General features: G+C 50.4%; 1 protein-coding gene across 13 annotated transcripts in view; it reads right to left on the reverse strand.

Moving 5' to 3' along the window:
- Positions 1–2,803: 2,803 nt before the first annotated feature.
- Positions 2,804–27,505, reverse strand: part of MYOCD (myocardin) — a 258,264-nt gene continuing 233,562 nt past the window's right edge. For 7 of the 13 annotated variants that reach the window (XM_035342664.1, XM_035342659.1, XM_035342660.1 and 4 more), the window contains 10 exons: positions 25,847–25,902; positions 21,271–21,346; positions 18,859–19,020; positions 14,341–14,516; positions 13,221–13,346; positions 12,434–12,702; positions 11,915–12,068; positions 9,749–10,702; positions 6,113–6,170; positions 2,804–5,418 (listed from right to left, as the gene is read on the reverse strand). In XM_035342664.1, the coding sequence (XP_035198555.1) occupies positions 4,850–5,418; positions 6,113–6,170; positions 9,749–10,702; positions 11,915–12,068; positions 12,434–12,702; positions 13,221–13,346; positions 14,341–14,516; positions 18,859–19,020; positions 21,271–21,346; positions 25,847–25,902 (2,600 nt within the window). In that variant the 3' untranslated portion in view covers positions 2,804–4,849. The remainder of the gene's footprint in view (positions 5,419–6,112; positions 6,171–9,748; positions 10,703–11,914; positions 12,069–12,433; positions 12,703–13,220; positions 13,347–14,340; positions 14,517–18,858; positions 19,021–21,270; positions 21,347–25,846; positions 25,903–27,505) is intronic. The other 6 variants (XM_035342667.1, XM_035342671.1, XM_035342673.1 and 3 more) reach the window with 4 other exon arrangements.

Genomic DNA, 27,505 nt, shown 5'->3' on the forward strand with positions numbered 1-27,505 from the left:
AAAACCAGCCTTAAACAAAGCTGAAGAACAAGCCTCTAAAGTGTGTAGAACACAGCATGTACATTAAATTCAAATGTAATGTGGAATTATAGACCACCTATATGAAGAATTAGCAACTGAAGACCATGTTAGGAAAGGTATAAAGGTACCGCGCGGGGGGCGCCCCCCCCCAGTTCCTTACAGACAATTGTAATGTGAGGAGGAAAAACACATCAAGATTGATAGCTTGCCCCTCCTGGCAGAGACTGAGGATGCTGAAACATGCTGTGGCATTGCATACCCTCCTCCCTGGGGCTAAAGGCATCAACTCTAATCTGCAGAGAGGTTCAGAGAGTGAGAGGAAGGTGAGCAGAGCCCTAGAGGAAGGGGATAAATACAAGGAAGTCTGTGAACATAGATTTTAACTGTATGCAAAAAACTATTAGTGTCATTGTAACAGTACTAAAAAATATTTTTTTATTAATCTCTTAAGACATCAATGAAACTAACTGTAAATTCATGGCTTTGTGGTAAAAGTATGTTTCATTTTGCCTGTAGCAAAATTTTGAGTGTAACAAAATGGTAGGAATACAAATAACCTAGTTGGTGAATTGGATACAACAAATTGGTAGCAGATTGAGTGTGGAGGTGCTATGATTAAAATAAATAAATAAATAAATCTCTGTGAAGGCCAACTTGTCCTCCTCTGGGTAAACCCAGATACCTTTGGTGGTCTTGAAAAAAAGCTTTTCATACTGCCATAACACTATCAGTATGATACTGTGAACAAATGCCTGGGTTTTAAAACCAGCTGGAGACTATGCTGAAGCCCACTCAGAACCTGTGTGCAACTTGCACAGCCAGAAGTCCCTCTTCCTTGGTGACCTCCTTTTAGGTGTCGCAGATGTGGAGGGTGACAGCAGGGTCTGTATGGCCCAGGGGTGTGGAGGCTCCGTGCATGAGTAAGGAGTGGCTCTGGTCCCCCCTGTGTGATTTGGGTGAGAGGTTGTGGAGGCTCTGGGGGACCTGTCGGGGAGGAGCAGAGGGATCTGGTGGTGGGTGCGCTGGGGGACAGGGACAAGGGTGATGCCTGTGCTGGTGTGGGGGCAGGGAGGACCACCAGGGGCCTTCAGCTGGTGAGTGGGTGCAGGGAGCTGGGCTGGGGGCTGCTGGGGATGCAGAGGCAGCCCTGGAGTGCATGAGGGGGCCGGTGGGGGTGTCACAGGGCGCCGGGTGGTGGTGCAGGGCCGGGGGCAGCTCGGAGGCTTTGGGGCTCCCCATGCAGCAGGGGCTGCCACCTCCACACCACACACCTGAGAGCACAGCATTACTCTGCTGAGCCCAGAGGGGCTGAGAACGGTGCTTCCCTGCAATGCCTGTGAGGTGAGACTGCCCAAAACAGGGTCTGTCTGGACCTGGGACTTGGTGGAAAGGTGTTGCTGATGTCTCCGTGCCTCCCACTGAGAGCACAGTGGATGGTGCACTGAGCTGTCATCTCACATTTAAAAAATCTTTCCAAAGGCAGAAACCATGTTATTTGATGTTTGGAACATTTTTTTTTTTTTTTGGCTATCTCCTGAATTTTTCAGGAAGGCCCAAGAACTGTACATCACTGGGATCCTCCAGCTGGGCTTCTGCAGGAAACAAAACCCCTTGGGACAGGCTGTGTGGGAAAGCCACCCACACATTAAGGCAGACAAAGCCAAGGAGGCACTAACGCTGTGGGGCCACGGAGAGTGCAGCTCAGCAGTGGGTGCTGAGCAAAAAAGGAAGAGAACCATGGCATTGCTTTGGCACTGGGTGTAGCTGGAAGGATGAGAGCTATCCAAGAGGCCAGACACTGCAGCATGGGAGCAGGGCTGTAAAGCAGCAGGGGATAAACCTGAATCTGGAAATGAGGGACCCTGCAGGTCCTTCCAGGGGAGGGGAGAGCAGGTCCTGTCCTGCCAGCACGGCTTGTCCTTCCCAAGGAGATAGCTCTGGTGGGGCTGGAGAACCACCAGCCTGTGCAGAGCTGAGCTCAGAGCTGAGCTGAGCACATCTCTGGATAGCAAAGCAGTTTGGCTGCAGGTGTCTTTAGGAGGGATAGGGCCTGGAAGGACCTCAAGTGACCCTCTGACCCTTCTTCCTGCCCCACAGAAGAGTCTGGGCTTGGCCTCTTTGGTCTCCTGTAAACTGTCAGTTTATAGGAATGTCAATAATCAGACCAAGAAGACTTTAAGCAGACAACTTATGGTGACAATAAAAGAGCAGACAGATTAGGGGACTCTCTCTCTCTCTCTCTCTCTCTCTCTCACACACACACACACACACACACACACACACAAAAAAAAAGCTCCAGTCCGTAGCTGGATACCAGTCCCTTGTCCCTCTCCTCTCTCGGCATGGCCTGTCACTTCCAAAACTTTGCTGGCTCTCAGCCCTTGTGGGACCAAATGAAAGCACAGCACCCAGCTGAGCTCTCCAGCCCACTCCTGCTGCTCGTCTGTGGGCAACGGGAGGTTCAGCCCCGGCCAGGAGCTCAGCTGCTGGAAAATTTGAAGGTGCTTGGTCAGCAGCCCAGAGTACCAGCAGCTCCCTTTGAACAGGACGCTGACCAGTGGAACAGGGTTTGCAGAACAAAGCAAGACCAAAGCCAACAGAAGGAAAAGTCTTTGGAAATGGGAGACTGGTTAGAAATCTCCCAAGGAAAAACTGTTTCTTTAAAATCAAGCTTCTGCAAAGATGCTGCTCCCTGGAATGCAGCTGAAATGAAATGAACACTGCTGGGATGGCTGTCACTGCCCCAGCCCAGCAAAATCAAACAGCAGACTGCGAGCAGATATAGTGGCAAGACAAAGGGGTTTTTAATAATGAAGGTGTTGCTGGTAACATAGGTAAGGAAAAGTGCTTGCTTACAACGTTGAAGCTGACAGCATCCCTTTAAATAAGGAAATACATTTGTTGAGAGGAGAAAGTTGTCTGGAAAGCCCTGTACAATGACGCAGTGTAGCAGCTAACACTACTCTGATTCAAGTGCTATTAATATTCTTTATGAAACGGCTTCTAAAAGTCTCTCGCTTAGAAAAAGACTTAAAAAAAATGCAACCTGTGACTGTCTATCCTAGCAGTGCATTGTGACCATTTGTACAATAGAAAAGTGGTGCTTTAAATAGTGATTTAAAAGCTACTGCCATGTTCTTTATACAGCATGCAACAACGCCATAAGCTGAGACACAGCAGTGGCCACAGAGCCACCTCTGGCAGCTGCGGAAGCCTTGGGTGTGGGTGCCCCGCAGGAGCCGCAGCCAGGCTGCCCGCGGTGCCCCTCGCACTGGGCCTCCTCCCCAGCTGCCGCATCTCCAATGTGATGTCTTTCCAGTAACATGAATATTAAATACACACAGTCTGTAAATAGTTTAACAATCTTTGTCAGCAACAATATTTACTTTGGCAAAACCAGAAATGCAAAGAAGTAGATGTGTCCGTCAAAAAGTCTGCAGTTAATTTCTTTGGTGGAAGCCAAGAAGTGAAGCAAAGGCTCCTTCTCATTAGAGCCCGAGGAAGTATATTGCACAGAGACTTGTGGGAGAAATGCTGGTGACTTCACACTGGAGGCATCACTGCAGGAGAGCATCCATCTTTGCTGGCTTCAGAAGAACAAGCTCCTCTAGGCTCAGTGATTCACAGCTGTTCTCCAAATGGCTTTGCTCTGAGCTAGGTGAACAGTGATGCCGGAGTAAACTTGGGAAAGGAGGATCACTGCTGGGGATCGAGGAAGAATGGGAAAAAGGAAGCCTTCTGGATGGCAGAGGAGTGGAGACAGCAAAGCAGGTGCTCACACAAAACCACAGGCACACAAGGGCCTGCTCAGCCCTGTCCTACACCAGGTGGCTGAATGGCTGCTCCTGGCTGCCCCTGCTCCCAGATCATGCAGGGCAGTAGAGACCCATCCTGATTTTTGGCTGTGCAGAGGACAGCCCCTGCAAAGCTTTGCTGTATTTTCCATACGACTTGCTCCTACCTTGGATCAGAACATATTAACACATCTCTTCATCTGTACCACACTAGCTGGGACACGCCAGCTGCAACAGAATGCCACAGCCTTTCAATACCTGCACCTGCAGCCTGAGCAGCTGCCTCCAGCATCCAGGCCTCTCTGCTTCAAGGTCACAGGCTTCAGCCTGATTCAGTTCAGACTGCAGCCAGGACAGCTCTTTGGCTTTCAGCCCCACAGGCAGCCTGAGAACATCCCAAAGTACCACTGTGAACATCGGCTCCATCTCTCACTCACCTGGAGCACAGCTGTGCAGGGACTGGGGGAACATGGCTTTGGGGACAGAAGGAAGGGTGTAAGGCAAGTCTGGCTGTACAGAGAAGTGTGTTTGTTGCCCTGGCTGGGCAGAGCCCTTGGACCTCTCTGCTCCCAATTCTCGTGACCTGGCATGGCTAAGGTGAGCCATGCACAATGGCCTAACTAGCTGGAGAGGCAGGAGGGAAGGGGGCAGCAACCTCTGGATGATTTCCTGTTGCTTCCCAGCTGAGGTGTCCTCACCACACAGTTTTGTCATGAGCTGCTCCAGTTCTCATGGGAGTGACTGCTAAAACTGGGGAGAAAAAGGTAAGAGGAACAAAATCGAAGTTCTAGACAACGGTCAATATGAAGGAGTGTTGATAAAGGTATCCTTTGGGGATATGTCAATGGAGGAAAACCAAAGTACCAGAGCTGTTGAGCTGTCACTTTGCAGTAACAGGAAATGCAAACAAGTTTATTCACTGGGAAAATGCCTCCAGTTTCCCCTGATTCTGGCACGTCAGCCCTATGTGTTCTCCAGCATGGCGGAAACACTGCACTGGCTGCTGCAGTCTCCTGCCTCCACCGCCCTCCTATTCACCACTGCTGCAGGTGAAGGTCCATGCTGGTGTTTAGATTGAGATCAGTAACATCTAGGAAATCAATGTTGAAGATGCTGGGGCCCGCAGAGGTGAGCGAGCCAAAGCCAGTGGCAGAACTGGGGGGGGTGAGGTCCAGCCACTCCATCGTTTCCCATGGAGATTCAGTGAAACTCATTTGTAAACCAGAGCCATCAGCAGGGGAAGGGGAGAGCTGTGTTTCCATTGGTGAGAGGGGAGTCTGTAAAATTTCCTGGGAGGTGAGCAGTTCATCTGCAGCTTTGCTGGAGAACCCCTCTATCATCCCTTCGAAGTGGGACTCTTCTCCTCCCATCTTCAGTAGGGCAATTTCACTGACTCTCCCCAGTGGGCTGTGAGCATTCAGCAGGACCTCTAGGTGAGTGTCACCACCGCCTGGACAGTGCTCGAATGGGAGCTGGGTGGAGGAGACCTGTTCGAATGCGACAGATGACTTTGGGAGAGAAGTGCTGGAGTTCCCTGTAGACACTGTTATGTGAGGTACTTTCTGCAGGCAGGACCGGTCTTCCTTGGCATTGGCTGGCATTTCTGTTCAGCAAACAAGAGCGGGTTGAAGTGCTCTGGCAGTGCCCATCACTGCTGGCCCGGAGGCAAAGCCAAGGCCCCTGAGCTGGGCTCCTGGGCTGGGCATACTTGCACAAACCCACTCCCAACTCAATCCCTTTGGCATTGCTCACCCACCCTCCCTGTGGGAAGCCCCCCATGTTCCCACTTTCTGATCTCAACTCCCCTGGTTTTGGACCCCATCTCCAGGACTTGAGCACTGGCAGCTGTCCCCATGGGGGTGGGCATGGATTGGGTCATGCACGAGAAAGGGCACTGGCAGCTATCTGCACAGGGGAGAGCACCGCAGTGCTCTACGTGGGAGATGGCACTGGCAGCACTGGGAGTGGTGGAGGGCAGCAGGGGCTCTGTGTGGGGAGGGTGCTGGCAGTGCTGTCACCCTGCAGTCCTTCCTGAGCCGGCTGCATGGGTGACACCCTGAGCCCAGACTCCCGCAATGATTTGCGGCATGTGTAGAAGTAGGCTCTGGCAGGCTTCCTCACCGGCACAGGTCCAGTGTGGTTTTGGAGTCAATCTCAGTGGCTCCTGGCATAGGGAGGCAAATGAAAGCTGCACCCAGCTCAGGCAGCTCCACTGGGGCACACTGAGAGCTCTGGGCCCCACGGACCTATGCCTGATGGAGGGGAAGCCCTGGAGGGAACAGAGAAGCAGTCCGTACCTCCGCTCTCAATCAGCACGTCCAGGAGTTCGTCCATCTGCTGACTTCGAGTCATCTGCTGCAGCAAACGGCAAAGAGGAGAGTAGAGGGCATTAGGAGGAGAGTCCCTCCAGCCACGTGCCAGGTACGTGGCTCTAGACCCCATGAGAGGCGCATGGGGCTGGCAGCAGTGTTCAGATGAGCACCACAGGGACCTGGGACAAGTGCAGCAGATCTGGAGAGCACTGAGCCAGGTTCCCCCTGCCCTGCCACCAAGCCTGTCTATGCTCAGTGGACACTGCAGACTGCCTCTGCCCAGAGCAACCAGGACATCCAGACCTGGACCTGGCATCTATCACTGGCACGTGCCTGCTTGCAGTCCCACAGCCTCACTGGGGATAACATAATGGCATCTTCCTCTCCCTGACCCCATACTGGAAGGACTTTCTGCACACCTCCCTGCCAGCCAGCATAAGCCAATTTTTAGTACTGCCAATGGTATCACTCTATGTTCCTAAAGGCACCGTGACCAGCACTGAGGCGGCTGACCAACTGTCACAAGAAGTAACGAATTCATGGGAGATGGGAGCTCCTTCCCACGGGAGCACCACTCCAGGATAAGGCTAAGGGTAGATGGCTCCAGGATAAGGTTAAGCAGATGGCAATCAGCAGGGCACTTTGCTAATGGGCTAGGTGAGGTGTCCCAAAGAATGGCCATTTGGGTCTGTTTACCTGAGCACCCTGAAGAAGAAGACAAGAAAGTCCTGGGGCATTTGTATGGGATGTCTGGACCCCAGGCACCTTTCATCAGTACAGAAGATGCTATCCCTTCTAGCATGGTGTCTGACTGCTTTGTGGCAGTCATTTAGTAATTGACTCTTCAAAGAAACCCCATTCCTTATGTAAAAAGGCTTGTCCTACCCAGAGATCCCATAACGGGTTGTAGCTCCTGCAGCTGACAGTTACATTAACCACAAAAGAACACTCTGCACAGCCCTAGCCCTACAGAAAGTAAAAATCATGCAGTTACCTGCTTTACTGCATCCTCATAGGGTGGAGGCTGCTTTACCTCTGAGAGGACTGGGCTTGAATTACAAAAACTTGGGGATGGAATAGAAAACTTTTGACCTGCCTGCGTAGCCATCTGCATGGGGGAAATACAGGGAAACGGAATCAATGCACAGGGAAAAGGTTACGCTCCTCGGAACAGAGGGAGGCCCTCTTTCGCCCCAGTTGAAGCCAGAACAAAACCAGGAAAACTAATGATATTGCAGGTAAATCAGCTCAAAGTGCCTGGCCTCTGGGCAGGAAAGAGGGAGGTAAAACAGCTCTTTGGGTTAGCTCTGCACCAGGGGGATCCAGGGCCAGGTTGAACCCTGGTCACTGACTGATATCTGGCCACAGGCATGGTCTTGCAGAGCTATGACTTTATCTGTGGTTTATCTGTGAATGTGCAGAGCAAGAGGGAGAGGTGGTTATGCCCAGGAGTGCAATGCTCCCCCAGCTACCAGCTGCCTCTCAGCTCCTTCCCTTGGGGACCTTCTCTGTCGCTACCTGTCCTGGGACAGCTCATGGAGACTGCACAAAAGAGTCACTGCCCACAGGCCTTCTCTGTGCCCATACCAAACACCTGCATACTGGTGCCAGCTTTTTGCCAGCAAGAGGGCCACCCTCTTCCAGGAAGGACATCACCTAAAGGCCCAGTGACTGCAAGCTGCTGTTCCCCTTGTCTCAAGGCCCACGGGGAAGCCCAGGACAGTGGTTTCACAGCCACTATGTGAATTTAGGGCCAACCCCTTAATGTGCTCCTTGTGCTCTGGCAATGGGGGAAGAGCTGGAGGAGCCCTTGAGGTGTTGCTGCTCCCTGCTGGTGCCCTATGACCGCTCTATAGTTGTTGCGAGCAATCCCACTGCCTCTCTTGGAGCATAGCCCTGCAGCACTGCACTCCCCTGTGCAATGCAGCAAGGTGCTCTGTCCCACTGCTTGTTGCACCCATAGTTCTGTGCCCCACTGTTGAGGTCGCCACTGCACCCTACCCATGGCATTCACTGTTCTGTGCCCAGATCACCCAATGCAATGCACCCCATTGCCTCTATCACCCCCGCAGCATGCCCCACATTGCCTACTTCACCCCTGCAGCACTGCACCCCACTGCCCATCCCACTGAAGCACTGTTTCCCCTCCTGTCTCACCCCAGCAGTGCTGCTCCTCTCTGCCCACCTGACAGCACCGTGTCTGACTGCCCGTCACCTATATCACTGTCCTCTGAACAGCGTAGTGACAAGGCTGCATCCCACTTTGTCACCTCGCAGCACTGCACCCCACTGACACTGCACACTGCTCAGTGTGCTGTCTGTGGGGCTGTGGCTCCTGAGCTGTCCACATGAGCGCTGCATGCAGTGGTGGTAGTTCTGCGTGCACCTGCTCCACACTCAGTGCACATCTGCTGTGCATCTGCCCACTTTGCAGGTGCGCCGTGTACCCAGAGCCACTGTGCGTGCTTTACAGACAATAAATATGATGGGTGTTACTACTGCCTGGGGAACCCTGGTAGGGTGTTAGGATGAAATGGGGCTGTGATAAGCAGCCCTTTGTTCTGTTTTTGTGTGTTGGCAGCATGTGCCCCTCCCTCTCCAAGCTTTCATACCACCCTGAGGGCTGAATGAGCAGTGGAGACACTGAAGGGACAGCTCTGCAGTGCTGGTGGCCTGAGGGGGTGGCACAAACTCTGTCCTGACTGCAGATCCCAGTGGCAAGCCCTGCTTTATCATCTTCCCAAGAAAAGGCTTCCCATATAACTGGGGTAACTGCCTTCCTTCAATCCAGTGGTTAAAGTACCTTACACTGCTAGGAGCTGCAGTGGCTCAGCAAGATGCTGACTAGCATTGCAGGGCTTACCCAGGAGCACAGGAAACTGTGCCAGAGACCTCCTAGGGGAAAAGGGAGCTGTGCCAGGGCTCCACGGGGCAGATAGAGGTGTGCCAGGGCTCCATGGGGCAGAGGGAGCTGTGCCAGGGCTTCCCTAGGGTGGAGGGAACTGTGCCAGAACATCATGGGGCCGAGGAAGCTGTGCCAGGACTCCCCCAGGGCACAGCAAGCAGTGCCAGAGCCTCCCCTTGAGGGGACATGGAGACACGTTAGGGCTCCTTTAGGGCAGAAGAAGCTGTGCCAATGCTTCCCCAGGGCAGAGAGTTGTGCCAGGTCCCTCCACGGCAGAGGAAGCTGTGCCAGGACTCTCCCAGGACACAGGGAACTTTGCCAGTGCTCACCCAGGGGCAGAGGGAGCTGTGCTGGAGTCCTCTGGGGAAGAGCGAGTTGTGCCAGTGCTCCCCCAGGGCATAAGGGGCTGTGCCAGGGCTCCATGGAACAGAGGAGCTGGGTTGTGCTCCCCCAGGGCAATTGGATGTGGTGGCAGCAGGGTTCTCCAGGTAACACCCTGCAAAGGACCCTGCAGTGCCATTAGCTTCCAACCCATTCTCCATCTCAGCTACTCTGCCTTACAGGCAGCCCCACATGCTCCTGTAAACCCCTGGGTGCCCATCCTGGATTCCAGCTGTCCCAGCCTGATAGAAAAGCACTCAGAGATATTTGTGTGAATGGCCACAGATATGAGCATGTTCACCACCAAGATGACAGCTGGGGTGCTCTCCACTTACCGATGCTGTGCGAAGGCAACTGTTGGTCTGTGGGGACCCGCTGCGCCCTTCTGCCTGTGAGCCGGGGGACACCGAGAGGAGATAGTGGCTATTAGGGGATGGCGGCAGGCTGATGTGCTGCGGGCTCTTTGCAGCCCCGAGAGGAGAGTGCTGGGGGGAACACTGCGGGCTCAGGAATGTTGAGGAGGTGATGGTGCTTTGCCCTGCAGGCTCCAGGCAGTGACTATTTACAATATGAGAGAGCTGTGGCACACCACAGTTACTTAACTTATCTGAGCTGCTGGCTTGGCCTTTCAAGGCAGTTTGTTTGGATGCAAATGGACAGCTGGACACTACATTTTCTTGCTTGATGGGGACACCAAAGAAATGCTGAGTGGGCTGTTGTTTTTCCTCAAGGCCATTGCTTCTCTTTCGCTTCTGGAGCTGCATCCGTAGCTCTTCCACCTGCCTCTGCTCTTGTTGCAGCTTCCATGTCAATTCATTGATGACCTTCTGCTTCTCCACCAGCATTTTGTCTTTCTCTGTGTCAATCCCTTCCAGCTCCAGCTGGATGCTCCCTCCATTCATGCTGCTCATGAGGCTTTCTTCAGCACTACCATGAACTGGAGATGGCTGAAGACCAAACTGTGGCGAAGACATGGGCCCATCATTGAATGTGTCTGGCAAAGAGCCACTCACAGAGAGGTCGGAGGAGGCTGGAGAGATGGGTGGGGTGGAGCTGGTGCTGCCAAAGTGGTAGAAGCCATTTGATAACATGCTGGTAGAGGTCTGCGACTGGTAACTTGACAAGGTGCTTGTTGGAGTGACTGGAAAGGTTACAGTTGTGATCTCACTGAAGTTTGGCACTGCATTGCTGCTGCACTCCTGGAAGGGCCGTAACCGTTCCATCAGTGCTGTTTTGGTACCAGATACAGGAAGGCCTCTTATTCGGAGCTGTTGTCTCAGTTCTGACACCTAGAAGAAAAGTGACCAATAATCATTCCTTGTGCTTCCCCTTGCAGCTGAGTGCTTTAGAAACCTGATATTTCTCACAGCAAGCCTCATAGCATAGAGGTTCCATGCCTTCTGCTTTAAAGCTCTGGCTCCCCAGGTGATCAGTCAGCATGCACAGCCCCGACTACCACAGGACCCTGATACTTCCTAATAGGAAAACCTTCTTTCTTCCTCCAGAAACTGTGACTGCTCTCCATGAACCAGCAGTGGTCCTTGGGCCATGAAAATAATCCATGATTCCTTTCCTAGCAGTAGTATCAATCTGAGCAGAGGACTTTGAACACAGCCCAGGAACTATCCTTTAGCTCAGATAACATGACCACAGATCTCTGGAGCCAGCTACTCCATGTTCAGGCATCTGCACCAGGTTCAAGCATCTGAGCAAAGTTATTGCTATAGCCAAACACATGTTATTTCTACCCCATCTTATTTCTCCATCTAATAACGATGGAGAAATCCATCTCCTCTAGGTCTCTGCTTCTAAAAAAAGATCAGCCTTCCCTATGGCTGAGGCTCTGTTAACAAATTATAAAAGAATCAGTGATTTGAATGATTCTATCTTGTTCCCTGCCTCTCTTGCCTGTGTGAGAGATTTAGATACTATTCAAATCAGTGCTCATAGCCACAGACTCCAGGGGATACCTGCTTCTCCATAGAGCTGAGCCAGCCTGGATGCTGCTGGCAGATGAACTGCAGCATGGGTTTGCAATGACCACTGAGAAGCTGAATCACTGAGTTGGTGTCAAGGCAACGCTGACAGATTCTGTCTGGTCTGGTAGCAGTATCCAAGACATCCACCATAAAACTACTGAAGGTATGGGGCCATGAGCTACAGGAGCAGCAGCACAGATTGTTCTCTAGACTTTGACCTTATACCCTGGCCTGCAGCCATCTCAAGATGCACGGTTTGCTGATATGTGCACTGGAGCAATGCACCCATGTGATACCCGCAGAGCAGAAAATCCATGTTTTTAGTTACCACAACACCAATCAATTCCTGATTCATCATGCTGTATGCCTGGCTTTGCACATAGCGTGGTGGTTCTGGTTTGCTGATCTGTAACAGTCAGTCCCTGCAGCACAGCCTGCTGCACTACACTGCACACATAAGGGGTAGCAAAGCACATTCAGGCTATGAGATTCTGCTCCTATGGTGACAAAGTTTTAACTCACTTTCAGATCATCCAGGTTAGATGGCAGAGGGCCTGGCTTGATAGATGAGACACAAGTCTGGCCTGAAAAGGTGGTTTTCACAGGAGAAAGAGGGGTGTTGTTGACAGAAGTTGATGAAGAATTTGAACTTTTGACCATTTGCTCATTTGATTGCCTGAAATAAAAAAGGAGATTTGGGGTAACATGTCTGTCTGCCAGGGTCTCTGTGCCCAGTGCTACATGACATACCATCTCTCTGCTCCCTGGGGACTCCTATCTCCTGTACGAAACTTGAAGGACCACCAACCCCCAGGAAAACCAGTCTGGGCTGCAAGGAGATTGCTGGTGACCTACCAGCACATCACAGGTTCCCCAACCACTGTACAAAGCCAGAACAGCTTTTCAGGAGACTGCTATACTTCCAAGGTTTTGTTTCTTTTGCATGCATTTATCCCCTTTGCACTGGCACAGATGGGCAGGGAAGAGGAAAGCTTGGAGTGAGACAGGACTAAGCCCTGATACTGGCACATTGTCACTCACTTTATCTGGCCTTGGTGCATCCCTGGGTAGCTGAAGTGTTGCTGTTGCTGCTGCTGCTGTTGCTGCTGTTGCTGCTGACTGAGGATCTGGAGCTGCAGAAAGAGCTGCTGCTGCTGGAGGAGTCTGGCATATGCAGAATCCATGGGCGGAGGGGACTTTTCTGCCTTCTGGTCTGGAGGGATGTACTGATGATATTTCAGCTTCTTCACCTTGGGCTTGGTGTCCTTGGGCTTTTTGTGACGGTTCTTGCTATCACTGGATGATTTTGACTGTCGGTACAAGAAGGAAAGGAATTAGTAGAGAGAAGAGGTCCTATCACTCCTGTGGGAACTTGGAGACCTGGCAGAGCAAAGGCATGTCCTGCTGGCAGCCTGACAGCTAAGCAACATGAGCAGCTAAACGTGTGTGACTTCCCAAGGGCAACATTTCATCCCAGATGTGCTAAAGAAAGAGCACATGAGAAGGAGAATAACCTTCCTTGCCTTGAAGGTATTTCTCTATTGCTTTGTATCTCCTGTTTCCAGCTCCAGGGGATATTCCCAATAAAGGAACTGTTCAATCACCTTGAGCAGGGACCAAAGCTCTACCTTTTATAGTTAAAAAATGACATCAACTTGCAGTACTTGACAATGGGATCCAACTTCCTTCATTATTCCAGGCTTTTGAGGCCAAACCCCTAAACTTGCCAGACACATGGGGTGCAGCACCTGAGTACTTCAGGCCTGGCTGTAGCCACCTGCCCTGTGCTTGTTCCCTCTCCTAGGGAGCCTGGGTGTGAAGACATTACCTTCACCACAGAGGGCACCGGGAGGGGTGGGCTGTCCTGTCCTGGTGCTTGCTTTGGGCTGTCGCACTGGCTGCTCTGCCCCGAGGCCAGCTCTGCTGCATTACCCTCAGTGCTGTGGGGGTGATCCTGAAAGGAAGAGGTGCAGTGTGACGGGATGTGGGGCAGATGCAGGCCCCCTGGACAGCCTGTCCCCACAGACAAACTTCCCTCCACCCTGACACTCGGTTCCTGCAGGGTGAGGGACTGCACCCCACTCCACAGCCAGGGGCTGAGCTGCAGCAGCTCTGCACCCCAGTGCTGATACACTGCCCTCTCCAAAGGTGGTCTCTGAGGGCCCTGACCAGGCTGCAGAGGTCTCTTGGCACAGAGAAAGGAGATGGAGAGCTTGGAAACCTCAAGCATTCCCTGGGGAAAGGACAGCCTGGTGTCCCTGGGCTCACAGCAGTCTGTCTGGAGCACCCATATTCAGTGGAAGTGTCTCTTTTTCTGAATCGGGCACCTGCCACCCTCTTCTCCTGCCCAAAGTCTTCTCCAGTCCCCCCATCCATCCCAGTACCGCCATGCCTACCCCAGGCCACTCTCCCCAGTTCCCACAGGCTATCCCAGTCCCCTCCAGCCTTCCTGTCTGCTCAGTCTATCCCTGCTTACCCCAGTGCCCCAGATATCCCCACTCCCCCTCAGCCCTGCATCCCCATCACTCCCAGTGCACCTTTGGCCCCTCAGTCCCCCAGGACACCTCAGTGCCCCCTGTACATTTCTGACATGACCCAATCCCTCCAGTTCCCGCAGTGTCCCCCCCCCCCGCCCCCCCCCCCCCCCCCCCCCCCGTTTTCCCCGGAATCCCCCCCCCCCCCGCTCCCCGCGGCCTCCGCCCGGCGGCTGTGCGGCCCCTGCGAGGCAGCAGAGGGCGGTGCCTCCCCGCAGGGCCGAGACGGGGTCGGGGCCAGGGCCGGGCCCCCTGCGCGCCTCCCACGCCCGAGGCCGGCCCCGAACCGGCCCTCCCGGCCAGAGCCGCGGGGCCCCGCCGTGCCCGCGGAGCAGGCGGCCGGTGCTCGTGGCGGGCCCGCTCCTCGGGCGCTGTCCCCGCCCCGTCCCCGCCGGGCCGGGCCGCGCCACCCACCTGGGGCGTCCCCGAGGGCGCCGGCGGGGCCGGCTCTGAGGCTTTGGTGCCCGCCGACGACTCCGTGGAGCCCTGGGAGTCCTCGCTCCTGGCCTGCTCCGGGGACAGGCCGTCATTGCTGCTGTCCTCCTCAAAGGCGAACGCGTCGGGTGGTTTGGAGAAGTTCACCTGAGTACCTGCCGGGTGCGGGGAGGCGGCGGTCAGTGGCGTGCCCGCCCGTCCCCGCCGGGCGGCCCGCCCCAGGGCAGCAGCACCCGCCTGACCCCGGCTCCTGGCCGCGGGCTTCGCCGCCCCGGCTGGAGCGGGCGTGGGTCGCAGCCAGCGGTTGGGCCGTCCCCGGCTGGAGGGATGGGGTGAGCACAAGGCAGCGTGGGGAGTGCTTAGATCGCTCGGAAACCGCAGTGTGCCCTGCAGACCTGGCCTATGGGACCAGGTCAGTTTCCCACGTGTCCCCCTTTTTCAGATCTGGCTACAGGCTGAGGGCTTGGTGCTCAAGGTGTTCAAGTGCCTCATCCCATGTCAAACCATTGACCAAGGACAGCATCATTGGTTTGACTGGGAAAGGATCCTGCAGGCCAGTCCCCTATAGCCAGATGAACAAAGCTGGTGGGGAGCACATTACTTGGGAAGTGGAGAAAAGAGGTCTCAGAGAAGCTTGGCTTGTCAGAGGCAGGAGGCTCTGAGAGAACACAAGCACACTGGGCTGGCACAGAGCTGCTCAGCTGTCCTGACCTGCCTTTGGACTGAAATGAGGAGAAGGGCATTAGTCTCTCTCCCTAGTCTGCAAAGCATCTTGATCGCACTTAGTGATCCTCAGCAGAAGAGCTGAGGATGAAATTGACGTAGAGGGTGATGCTTTCATGGCAGAAGAGGCAAGGTGAGTGCACCTGGCTGCAGCTGGACAGAGGCTTCTGGGTCCTGTGGCTGTCCACAAACTTCAGCCATATGAAATGCTTCAGATCGCTGCCGTTAATTCCTGACTGCCACAAGGCCTGCCCCAGACATTGATTCTCCCTCCTGCAGAGCTCCTCCTCATAGTCAGATGGGCAAGAGCTCTTGACCCCAGGCTTTTACTGATAAATGAAGTGCTAAAAAAGAAGAGCTCTCATGTGAGCTTTGGGAGAGCTGCAGGTGGGGGCAGAGGAAGGAGCAGCGTGGCCATGCTCATAATCTTGTGCTCACGTCTGGCATTTGTCAGGAAGCTTGGCATGCCGATAGTGAGGTGACAAATGGGGAAATAGGAAGGGCCCAGGGACAAGCCTCCACCTGTCTGTGCGGCTGCTCTAGCAATGTGCACCTTCTCACTGACACTCACCCTCCTGCCCCCTGCCCCTCCCTATCTCAGAGATAAAGGCTTATCTCTGCTTGCTCCAGCTCGTGGTGCCAGAGCGGGTGAGGGAGCAGGGGGTCCTGGCTGCCTACCCCAGGATGGGTCCCTGAGCCACCAGTAGCTAGACCCCTGCAGAAGGTGGGCCCACCTGCCATGGGGTTGTGTTGGGAAGAGGTCCCAGACAGTCAACAGTTGCTGGTATCCTGACAACATGGCTCTGCGTCCTGTGTACTGTTCCTGTCCCCTTCCACAGCTCTGCAAGTGTCAACAGCAGTAGCCTCCTCTGTGACCCTGGTGTTCCCAAGTAGCTGCTCTGTCTGCTTGGCAGAGAAATGCAAACAGCTCAACAGTACACTTGCCATGGCAGCTCTGGGGCAGGCAGGCATGGGAATATGAGAGCAACAGTGTCTTGTGGAGAGCCTCTCTCCTCCCTGCTCCCCACGGCCTGGGGTTCCTCATGTGTGTCTGAAAATAGGGCCTGTCCCCTCTCCTCTACAGCTGCCATCAGAGGTTGTACCTTCCCTGAGGAAACACAAGGCTATATGATCCCTTGCACTGGGGTGTCTGCAGGCAAGTGAGGGCATCCTCTCCTGGGAATAATCACTCCAACCAGAGAGACTTGTAGATCTGCAAGACTTCCACTGGGCTGGCATTTGACTGGCCTGTGAGGAGAAAACGTGCCAAAGCACGGAGCCCAAGGGACCTTCAGGACACGGCGGCAGCCTGGGGCATGACAGGAATGTGCTGCATCCTGCTGCCTGATACTGGGGGCCTGTGCAGAGCAGGGAGCGTGGCCCTTATCTGTCTCTTTCACCCAGCCCAGGGCTGACCGTGTCGTTTCATGATCCCATGTCTCTGCTGTAATCTCAGGCACAGTGGTGTTTGCTTGGGGCTGTTTCTAATGCACTGGGTATTGTCCTCTCAAACATATTGGACAAAGTGATGACAAGGGCCTGGTAAAAAAAGGTTCTTATATCACTGCTCAGCTATGTAGGGCACTGGCAGCCTCCTGTCACTGGGATGTTAGGGCTTTCGGTTGGGGTCTAACACTTTCCGCTCACCCTGCCGGAGGTGATTAGAGGAACACGTCAGCTGAACTTTCTAATATATAAACAGTTGAGATTCCAAGGTTAAAGTAAAATGATTTTAAATCCTGTCATCTTTCTGGTATTGCAAAAACAAAAGGCTTAATGTTCAGAAGTCCCAGTGCTCATCTCTGCTCTTTTTTCAACCTTCTGCCCCAAGCTGTGAGCACCACAAAGTTCCTCTGACTTCAAAAATCAGTTTGAAGATCCTTCGGCTTGAGGCTTTCTTCTACAGAAGCCTGAGGACTGAGATGGTGTCCCTGGTGCAGCTGCAGCACCTCCTTCTTATGGCACCCAAATAGCTTCCTGCTGGACCCTAACATGCTGTGCATTTCACCTGAAATGGGATAAAACTGGCTTACAGGGAAAGTTTTTCCCCAGTAGATGATTGATGGAAGGCTATGGCAAAAGGGAGAAATTTCAAAATTGACTAAATCATTTTAATCCAGACTTTTGTTTTCAACAGTTTTGTCCTGTAAATCTCTATTTACCACAAGCTCCTGACAATGCAGCTGGAGACAAACATTGTTCAAATTTGACACTTGCTTTGCCCAGCCTCCAAGCCTTGGCTCCAGTGGATAAAGTCATATTCAAACTGCCTTAATTGTTTATAAAGAGGGGATTTTTAATGGTTTCTCTTTCTCTCTCTCTCTCTCTCTTTTTTTTTTTTTTTTTTCACTCCTCTCCTTTGATAAGTGACTGAGGAGATTTTGCTTGAACTCTCCCTAAAAGCTCTCCCTTAAAATTCCTCTTCAAACAGAGTCCTGGAACATTTTGCCTTCAAAGGCGAGATCTGTGAAATACTGAAACCAGGGTGACTCAAGAACCAGACTAAAGGAACCACTGTGCACACTCTTTGCAGAGGAAAAATGAAGAGCAGGAACAATTGCAGAACAGGAAAAGGGGTTTCTGAGCCTGCAGTATTTCATGTTTCTGCTGGTTTCTGAGATGAAACCAAAGGCAAAGTGCTTCCTGTTTCAGTTCCCATTTTTTGCATTGCTCTTGTAGTTCAAAGACCCCTCATGTCGCAGGGCCCTGCTACTGTCCCCAGCTTGTTCTGAGCCCAGAATAGACACTTAACATGGGATTACACCAATTGAAATAATCTCATGAATTTAGGAACCAAGAGCAATAGAACAAGGAGTTTCTGGGGGCAAAACAGCTCTCAGTGCCCCACTTGAGACCTGAGGTCCAGTTTGGATGTGGAGGGATGAGCCCAGACTTCAAAAATGTGGGCTGCTGGGATAGCAGGGTGCTGCAGGTTTTCCTGCTCCTTTCTCTGCCTTCTGATCTCCCTGTCTTGGTACTGGTGAGCTCTGAGTCACCATTTTCCTTAGTGTCAGCTCCCACACTGGCCTCCCCACAGCAGCATGGGGGAAATAACTGCAGGTGATTCTGCCTCCCTCCTCCAGCTGGGAGGTGGATAATAGAGGAACACTGAGCTTATGCTTAAACAGCATGGGAAATGGTTCGAAGGAGCATAGCCTGCTTTGGGATGCAGGCTGCTCCTTGTATTCCCCAGCAGTCTAGCACCCCAGGGATGCTTTCCCTTCACCTCTGCTCTGTTGGACCTTGTGTGCCACTGGCATCAGTGGAAAAAAAAAAAAAAAGGATGTCAGCCTCTCTGAAATGGGGCTATTTCACTCCTGCTTGTTGGGATGTAAAAGCATGGCAGGTCACAAGTGGGAGAATCCAGACTGGCTAATGCCCACATGTGTGCACCCAAGCCCTCTCCCACATGAGGGAGGAAGGAATGACCTTTCTCCAGCAATACCATTTACATGCTCAAAGCCTTGGGCAGGGAAGGGGAGTAAGAAGCGAGGTGTTCTCTCTGAGAAGAAATGGCTGAAAAATGATTCATTTTCCCATGGTGGCTGCGCTAAGAAGATGAGAGATCTCTTTTCATATATCTAGGTGAGATAGCACAGGCTGTGCTGGATTGCAACATTACGTTGAAAAATAAGGAATTTTAAATAATATGCAGCTGCTGCTCCTAACTCTAGGTTGGTCACTCTCTGCAGTTGCTGCTTGACATCCGTGTAACCTTGACAGCCCCTGCCCCATGCCATGCACACGACACAAAATACACGCTCACTTCACTACCTTTTATGGCCTCTTTCACAGCTGAGTCGACAGGAATAATATTCTTCTCCACCAGCTCCAAAGGACCCGGCCTGAGAGCAATCTTTTCATTGAGATCATCTGCCAGTCGGGCTCTTTTCAGCTTCATTTGAGTAGACTGAATGGACCCCTCTGCAGCTGAGTCTAAAATGCCAAATGGAAGGCATCAGTTTAGGACCCGGGGCATCTGTAAGCACACTGCTCAGTGAGAACATACTTCTGCCTCAGCACAGCCTTTTGGACTCTGGCCAAGACCTGAGAATGTCTCTGTGTCCAGCAGGAGCTGTCTGAGACTGGGAAGCAAGATGGGATTTAGGGACACGTGTCTTCCTCTGAGCGTGAGGTCAAGCTTCTCCATTCCCAAGTAAAAGCTTCTGTTTTCTAACCTGGGCTTGCAAACCCAGTCTACAGCCAGACCATCCTTCCCAAGGCCCAGAAATGATTTGCAATGGAAATTTCATTAAGCTGTGACTAACATGAGAGCAAAAGTGTACTCTGACTCCTGCCTGCCAGGAGCCCATTGGCCCTTGTGGCCTAATGCAGGTGGACCCTACTTCTGAAGGAACAGCTGGAGGAAGGAACCGTTAACAGGGTTTGACAATTGGAGAGAATGCCTTACACTGGAAAATAAAAAGCAGAATCTTCAAGAGTGGAATGTTTGGAGGCAGCATGAAGACAGTGTTCAGGCCTTCAGGGGAAAAACAAGCTGGTGGAGAGGATCATAACAAAGGCAGCTAGATCTGAAAGCTACTACCAGACCAAACCAAACTGAGAAGCCCTAACTTACTGAGTGGTGAAATAAGAGTGTCCAATTACAAAAGTTTCCCAAATAACGATTCTCTGACTCCTCTGGTAGCACCAGAGCACCCTGGTAGTGAGGAAGAAGGATCCTACGCTAGACTATGCCTATACACTTTGGGGTTTAATTTAAGAAGGGCTGCATCTAAGCTGTGCTGCCTTCAAAGACTGGACAGTCTTCCAGAAGAGATTCTGTATGCAACACAAGCTTCATACTAGACAATAAAGAAAACTCTGCAGGAGGTCAGGAGAGCTAATCTAAGGCCAATTTTGGCCTCCGATTACATATGAAAAGGAACCACATGAGCTCCTTGAGGTGAACAATAATAGAAGGTGTGCCTGGAAGACATTTAGATGACAGCAAGTGTCTCAGCTGCCCAATTTCAATCACGTCTATGTCATGTTATGAACCAAATGGGCCTGTAAGTTCATTAAAACCCAGGGCACATCTCTTTGTGGGAGCAGAGGCCCTGGCCAAGTGTTTGTAGGGCAGCACAGACAGCATGCTCAATGCACAGCCCAGCCATCTCTGTACCACCTCTCCTCCAGCTCTGTCTCGCTGGCCCTGTCAATGCCTGGTGACTGCAGCCATCTCCACATCTGTTTTACAGCTCCTGGCCCCAATCCCAGTTCATATTTGCTTCAATTTAACCTAAGGGAAAGACACTTTCCACCTGTTAAATGGCCATTGATGCTGGCTCATTTTACAGATGGAGAGAAAGAGGAAAAGTAAGAGAGTGGCACTGATCTGTCACAGACTCTGGCCTTGGACCACTTGCATGCCAGAGGAAAAAGAAATATGAACTGCATCCATACTGAGAGCAGAGGCCAGCATTTACAGTTTCCAGAGAGTAATCTGCTTCTTCCAAGGGACTAACAGGACTCAAGGAGGCACTGCACATTCTCCCTGTCTCTGAGGAGCTTGTTATCTCTGAAGATAATGAGGAACACCACAGAGTTCTGCTGTCTGTGACGGGATGCAGCAGAGCACTTCCAGCTCCCTGGCTGAGAGGGGACACCAGGCTGGGAGAGGGGAGAGCTACTGGTCTCACTGACTGGTACCAGAGCTCAACTATTTTTGTATGGCTATGCTTGGGTCATTGATTCCATCACCATCAATCAATGCATGATGACGATTATGGAAAAAGAAAAAAAAAAAAAAAAGTCCACCTTTAGGAGGTTATTACAACTACCTGCTACAAGGATTTCACCACAAATGCCCATAGTATGCACTTTGTGAGGATCAGACCTCTGCACCTCTGTGTAACAGAGTACTCTTTCACAGCTGTTCTATATTGCACTGTCTTCTAGATCATCTTATACTGGTCCCTGCCAGAGATGGGACAAAGATTAGATGGCCTTGTTTCTGCTCCTGTTGGGAATAGTGTGTCTCCTGCTTCCTGAAGATCAGGTCTGAACCAAATACCATACAACGTCCCATTCCATACAATGACATTTTGACTGTGGCCCTCATGAGCAGCTGGGCCAAAACTAATTGTGATGAGAGTCCTGAAAGGAACTCAAGTGGGACAGGAGAGACATGAGTCACAGGCAGGAGAAACAAGGAGTATGTGGGAAAATCTCAGGCAGGCTTACCTTGTAAAATGTGCATGTTGACCAGGTCTGATCTCTCAGGCCTGCTTCTGATCTTGTGCTTGAGATAATCTTCAGTCTGCAGAACACAAATGCAGAGAGTATTATCTGAGTAGAGCAACAATAAGGTACAGAGAGCAGAGGCCCCCATGCCATCCCAAGTTTATTTGGATTTGGTACAGTCTAGGTTTGGTGAGCTCCTAAATGGCATTTTTTTTCCACATGGACATTGGCTGATTCTTGGGCAGAAATTCTTCATAAGGGGAAAAACATGCATGGAGCTGCTGACTGTTCACTATCCCCACAGCTATAACCTGTGTTCTTTCCAGTTTCCCTTGGACTTCTGATGCCTCAAGTATTATGAGAGCTCATGGAAAGGATGAAACCTGTTTGCTCAGACTGTTTTGCTCGGACTGATTTGCTCCTGGCTCAGCATACCATTTAACCTTTGAGACCTACACAAAGGCAACTCCACAGTATAGTGTTAGCAATGGCTTCTGTGGGAAGCCTGGCACCCTGTGGTGAGATATAAGGCTGAGCAAATCATGAAGATACCCAGACACTCTTCCCAGGTCAGCCAAAAGACTTAGCCTTACTGTGGTCTTGCAGATCCCGTGCTCTGCAGTTCTTCACCCTTGCTATGATATGGGTTGGGAGAGTCCATGGTGCAGATCACTGCAGTGGAGCTTGTGATGAACTTGTACAAACTTCTCAATGGCTTTAAGAACAAAAAGGCACACAGAGGTGCAATAACGTCTTTCTCCAGGGCCAAGGAAGTCATTATTGGTGGCAGCTGACCTCAAGGATACAAATACAAGCTTATCACCTGGTTAAGAAGAGCTAGAGAACAACCTAGAGAAATTATTACCTGTTTGTTGAGATGCTAGAGTAGATAGTACAAAAATGTAGGTAGTTCAAAGCAGTGAAACCCTTCAGGATAAATAGAAAATAGCACGAGCAGCTAGAGGAAACTGGGAAACCCACAGTACAATTGTACAGGTTCATGAGAAAAAGATTTTATAAGCATTTCTATAGCCAGGAGAAGGCAATGGAAAGTGCTGTCTGTGTTCTATAAATAGGAAAAATAATTGTGGATGCTGCTGAGATGGCTACAGAATTTAATGCTTTCTTAAAACATCGTCACTAAGAAGATAGATGGCTATCAATCACATGACTAAGCCAAGAACCTTCAGCAACAAGACAGTAGAAACTCCAGTTATCCGTTTGGAGAACAGGTTAGAGAGTACTCAGATAGTTAAACGTTCCCAAACAGTTTGAGATACACAAGGCTAGAGTAATAGCAACTGTCTCTGGTTCTCTAAGAAACTGGGCCAGGGAGAGCATATATTCTAGTTTTAAAAGAGATGGAGAGAAAAAACCTGGAAATTATAATTCCAGTCAGAGATATATTGGAACAAGTAATCAAACAACCTGTATAAATGGATTTTGAATGAATAGCAAGGAGATGAGTAACAGCCAGAATTGATTCATGAAGAACAAACCACATCACACCAACCTAATTTCCTTTTATGGACAGATGACAGATTTCTGTTACAGGAATAAACAAAAAATGTAATGTAGCTTGACTCTAAGCATGTTTTGACATTATCTCACATGGTTTTCTCATATGCAAGCCAGAGAAATTTGGTCTGGATAAGACTAACATAAAAAAGGAGCATAACTGTGGGTCACCAAAGGAATTAGGAATGGTTCACAGTCTAAACAGAAGAATATATCAAATCATGTTCTGCAGAAATTTTTCCTGCTATTCAATATATTCATTAATGCCTTTAGATGACAGAAGACATACTTCTTAACTCTGAATCATTCAAGACTAACATATTAGAATAGAAAATGTTTTGGAGCAATTGAAAAAATGATCCGAAATACACTGGATACAATTAAAGAAGGACAATTGGAAAGGAGTACATTCAGGTCACAGCCACAGCTAAGCCAGCTGATTAAGCAGTGGAGGGGATAAAGACTTAATCCACCAGAGATGTTTCTGTACTAGTCACTGGACAGTGGTCTTAGACAGAAATTATTAACTGCATAAATATTGGAAAAAATATGGAAGACTCCAGAGAACCTACTGATCATCAGCTGAACCACATCCCCTGACCAGCAGGCTGTTTTCTAGGAAATACCGTGAAGAATGTCAGAAGGGCACAAGGAGTAACAAGGCCTCCTTCCAGGTCCTACACCTGAAGGGACCTGTGGGAAGGGTCTGGAAGGCAGCAACAGAAATCACTGAGCCAGAAATTTGACCAATGAGAAGAGGCTGAAGTGAGGGGAGATTGCTCAGTACACAGATGACATTGCTGTAGGGAAACAGGATGCAAAATACTTTTTAAAAGTACTGCATGACAAAAATAAATGGCTCTACATGTCCATGCAGAAAGATAAGTAATGGTCTTAATCAGCAACAGAAAAGCTTTGGCTGGTAATTGAGTAAGACTTGGTAACAGCACAGGTTAGAGAGCACTGGAGTGCGTTGCTGGGGGCTGGATAGGATGGCTGTTGGTTGTCACACATCTTTCAGGAATGACCTAGAGGGGGTTGTTCTGCTCTGGGGCAGAGGCATGATTGCTGTCCTCTGCAGCCATTCCCTGCTGCTGGGTTGCTGGGTGTAAGTGCTGGAGCCCTGCTGAGCCTGATGACTTAAAGAATGCCAGCATGCTCTCTGTCCTTCAACCCAGCAATCTATTATGGGACATTGACTTCAAAGTCTGCTGCACTGGCCTGATGCCAGCCTCCTACAAAGACAGTGATATGTTTAAACAAATAATAGATATTTTATTTACCAAAGTATTTGCAATTTCTTACCCTTCTCCCATATTTTTTTCTGCAGCTTATTTTCACCAACGCAGTCTGTGCCATGTCAGCGCTAGCTGGTGCCTGCACTTAAGTGCAGTTAAATTCACCTAATGAATTTCTGACTAACCCTCAGATCAGGCCCTCATTTGAGCACAGTTTGAGTTACTGTCCTACAGTTGTGGCACTATGATGTTGACTCCAGCATTCACACTGCACTATCCTGAATTTCTGCTGTGACTTCAGTTCCATTTGACCTTTGCTGCATTTGTGCCACTGGGGTGCAAACAGTGGAGTAAGACCTCAGATTTTTTTATTTTTTATTTTTTTTATCAGCTGTAGCAGAAGAGCTTTCAAAACACATGAAAGTGGTTATTGTTATCTGCATTCTGTTTGCAGAACATCAGTTTGGAGGAATATCAGCTAAACAACAAATGCCATTGAGTAATTATATGGAAACAGACACTGCCTGTCAGGGCTATAAGCAGGGCATCCTTGCAAAGGAATATATTTTTGTTATAGATTGTGCTCATTAGTGTGTTTGTTAGCATGCTCTAAAAATGGGATAGGCTAGACCATGCTTCCCTTTTCCCCAGGCAACCAGCCAGTGAAGGCCTTTGAAGAAAAAGACAAAGAGACACAAGTGTATACTTAAACTATAAAATATATGACACTCCATGGATACTTTGGATTGCTTGAAATTTTCTAAGCATGCTAATTTTTCAGAGTCAAGTTGTGTTTCTTATGCTAGCCATTTATTACTGCTGGAGTCTCAGGGCAAGTGATTTTGAGAGCATTTAAGTTCAGAAGAGCACTTCTTCATATTCCATAGTTGATATTTCTTGCAAAGGTCCCTTTCCATGTGACTGCAAACACGTTTTGCAGATTAATGGAAGAAACTCTTGTGTTCAGGCAAAACCTGTATGACTGACTCTTCTCTTTGCCATGCCATGTGTGGACATCCCTCCAGCTTGGTCACGGCTGGGTGCTGGGTACTACAAAGGGCTTGGAAAACCAGTGCAATTTCCCAAAAAGTGATCATACCACAGAGTATCATTGTGTTCTGGAAGTGACTACGTATATCTGCCTTCAGCAATATTCTGGGAAGTCTAAAAGCAGATAGGTGATGGGGCCAGTGGGAGCTTGGGCCACTTAGCTGCTGTGACACTGTTGCAATTGTCAAGTGGCGCTACTGAGCTAAAAGCCAGACTCTCCTCTGATGCAAGGGTGAGTCCCCTGGGGACTTGCTCCAGGTGACCAAGGGCATCCACATTTCTCCTGCACACTTGCTAAATACTTAGCCTCCCATCTGTCCTGTTTGCTGCTGGCCCTGCTCTAAGCTGACTCGTGCAGGAGCAGAGAGCAGCCAACACAACGAGGAGCAAGCTGTCGATATGGCCTGCAGTGGAAAGTAAAGGCTTCAGCTAGTTTGAGGTTTAATGGGAGGCTGAACCCTGCCCACAAGCTTTTGTAAAATGCAGTTTTTTTTTTTTTTTTTTTTTTTTTTAATATCTTAAGGGACAGTTGGCTCCTCTGCCCTTTTAAACCTCTACTGCTTGGAAAAGGGTGCTCTTGAACACAAGAACCTTGGCTTGGCCCCGCCATGTCTGGGGGCAAAGGAGAGGCCCTGATGCTCATCATTGGCCACAGGGCCTTGGTGGAGGGTGCCAGGTGAGGGCAGAGTGGTTGAAGATGCTTTCAAACCCCGCAGCTCATGCAAAGCGAGCCCACGTGTTCCCTCATCGGCATGGCTTGTAGGGATTACCTTGGCTCGCTCCAGACTTTTTCGTTGTTCATGGAATGCAGATGGGCTTTTCAGTGCTGCAACAGGAAAGAGAGAGGAGCAGTCAGCACAGGAGTGGAAGCAAGCAGCCACCAGGATATTCAGCAACAGCATTTAATGAGTGCTATAAAAATAGCAACACAAACTAACTGCCCTCTTTATTGCACTAACTAAAAATAACTCAGGAAAGCTCTGGGAAATCCCGTGCTCTCAGCCAGGCCATGGAAAGAGAGCAGGGGGGATGGAGAGCACAGGGAGGACAGGAGGGACTTGGGCAGGGAGATGGTGCAGGCTTTGAAACGTGGTGCTCGGTGGGACATGTCAGACAGCAGGTGCTGCTCTTCCCTGGAGCTCTTCTTGCAGGTTGTGGCACTGGGAGGCACCACAGCCCCAGAAAACTGATCTAGGAAGAGCAACGGGCTGAGGGGACCTTACCTGAAAGGTAGACCTGTATGTGACTGAGGCTTGAGGCCAGCAGGAAAACTGGAAAGGCCTGCCTGGCCTCTTGGGTTATTTGGCCTCCAGCAAGGGTACTTCAACTAGGACACTGGAGCTGTCTGTTGTCCTTTGTCCCTCTTCCATCACTAAGTACCCTTCCATCTCCTTTAGGCTCCTTCTCACCAGACATTTGTCCTGTCCTCTGCCCAGAAGCATCTGTGTGACATGGTGCTTCCCTGGGCAGCTGCCCGGACAGGTACTCGGTAGCAGGCCAAATTCTTAGCATCTCCTAACACCACAGAGGATTAACCCAGAGAGGGTCCCAACAGAAGGCCAATGGTCCCTGGGTCTTGGAACAGTGAACACCAGTCACATCTATGCTGGAGTCATGAAAGACCTTGCACATTTCCTTGTTTGCTCAGATTGTGTATAAATTGGAGAGAAATTTGTGTGGTGAAGGGGTTAATATTTCTCAGTTCCTGCAAAAATTCTTTTCTGTCTGTGTAAGCAAGCAAAATCAATTGTTCCCACTGGGACAGGGAAGGGGAAGGTGTCCTGAACCACAAAAACAGCCTGCTACAACTCTTTGGCAACATCTAATTCCCTTTCTATTTTCTGAGTGGGATCTAATGGGGACAGAAATTATTTTCACACAGGACCTGATGTCCCACATCAATCTAGAGAAGAATGAGAGGAAGAATGAGGGCAGCTGGGAAATGATTGGGGACCTGAACTGGGTTTTGGTAGGCAACACCCCTAACCTCCAGGGAATCACAGGAAAACACAGAGGGCACATTCCTGCTTCTAATGTTTGGAAAGCAGACATACAGACAAGCCAGTGTTACTGAGCCATGCTCCAGTGAGAAGCCACGAGGACTTGTGACAGCTAGTTTAACCAGAAGCAAAATAAAATGGTGCACATGAGAAAATGAAGTTAGCAAGAGAGATTACTTTTACAGCCCTGTTCACTCTGAAGTCCTGACACTGGGAATTTGCTATGGGCATTGATCAAACACCATGCTATTCACGAGGAAAATGTTGCAGAATTTAGTCATTTACCAAGATTTTTGGAGGAATTATGTGGATACTGCAGCTTGTATTAGTCTGCAAAACAAATAAAGACATTGCTAACACTGGTTATTCAAACACCTTGTCAGGGGTTGAGATGACATCTTGAAATGACTAAGGGTCTGGAGTCAATAC

This window comes from Oxyura jamaicensis, chromosome 18 (genome assembly GCF_011077185.1).
Source record: "Oxyura jamaicensis isolate SHBP4307 breed ruddy duck chromosome 18, BPBGC_Ojam_1.0, whole genome shotgun sequence".
Lineage (NCBI taxonomy): Eukaryota > Metazoa > Chordata > Aves > Anseriformes > Anatidae > Oxyura > Oxyura jamaicensis.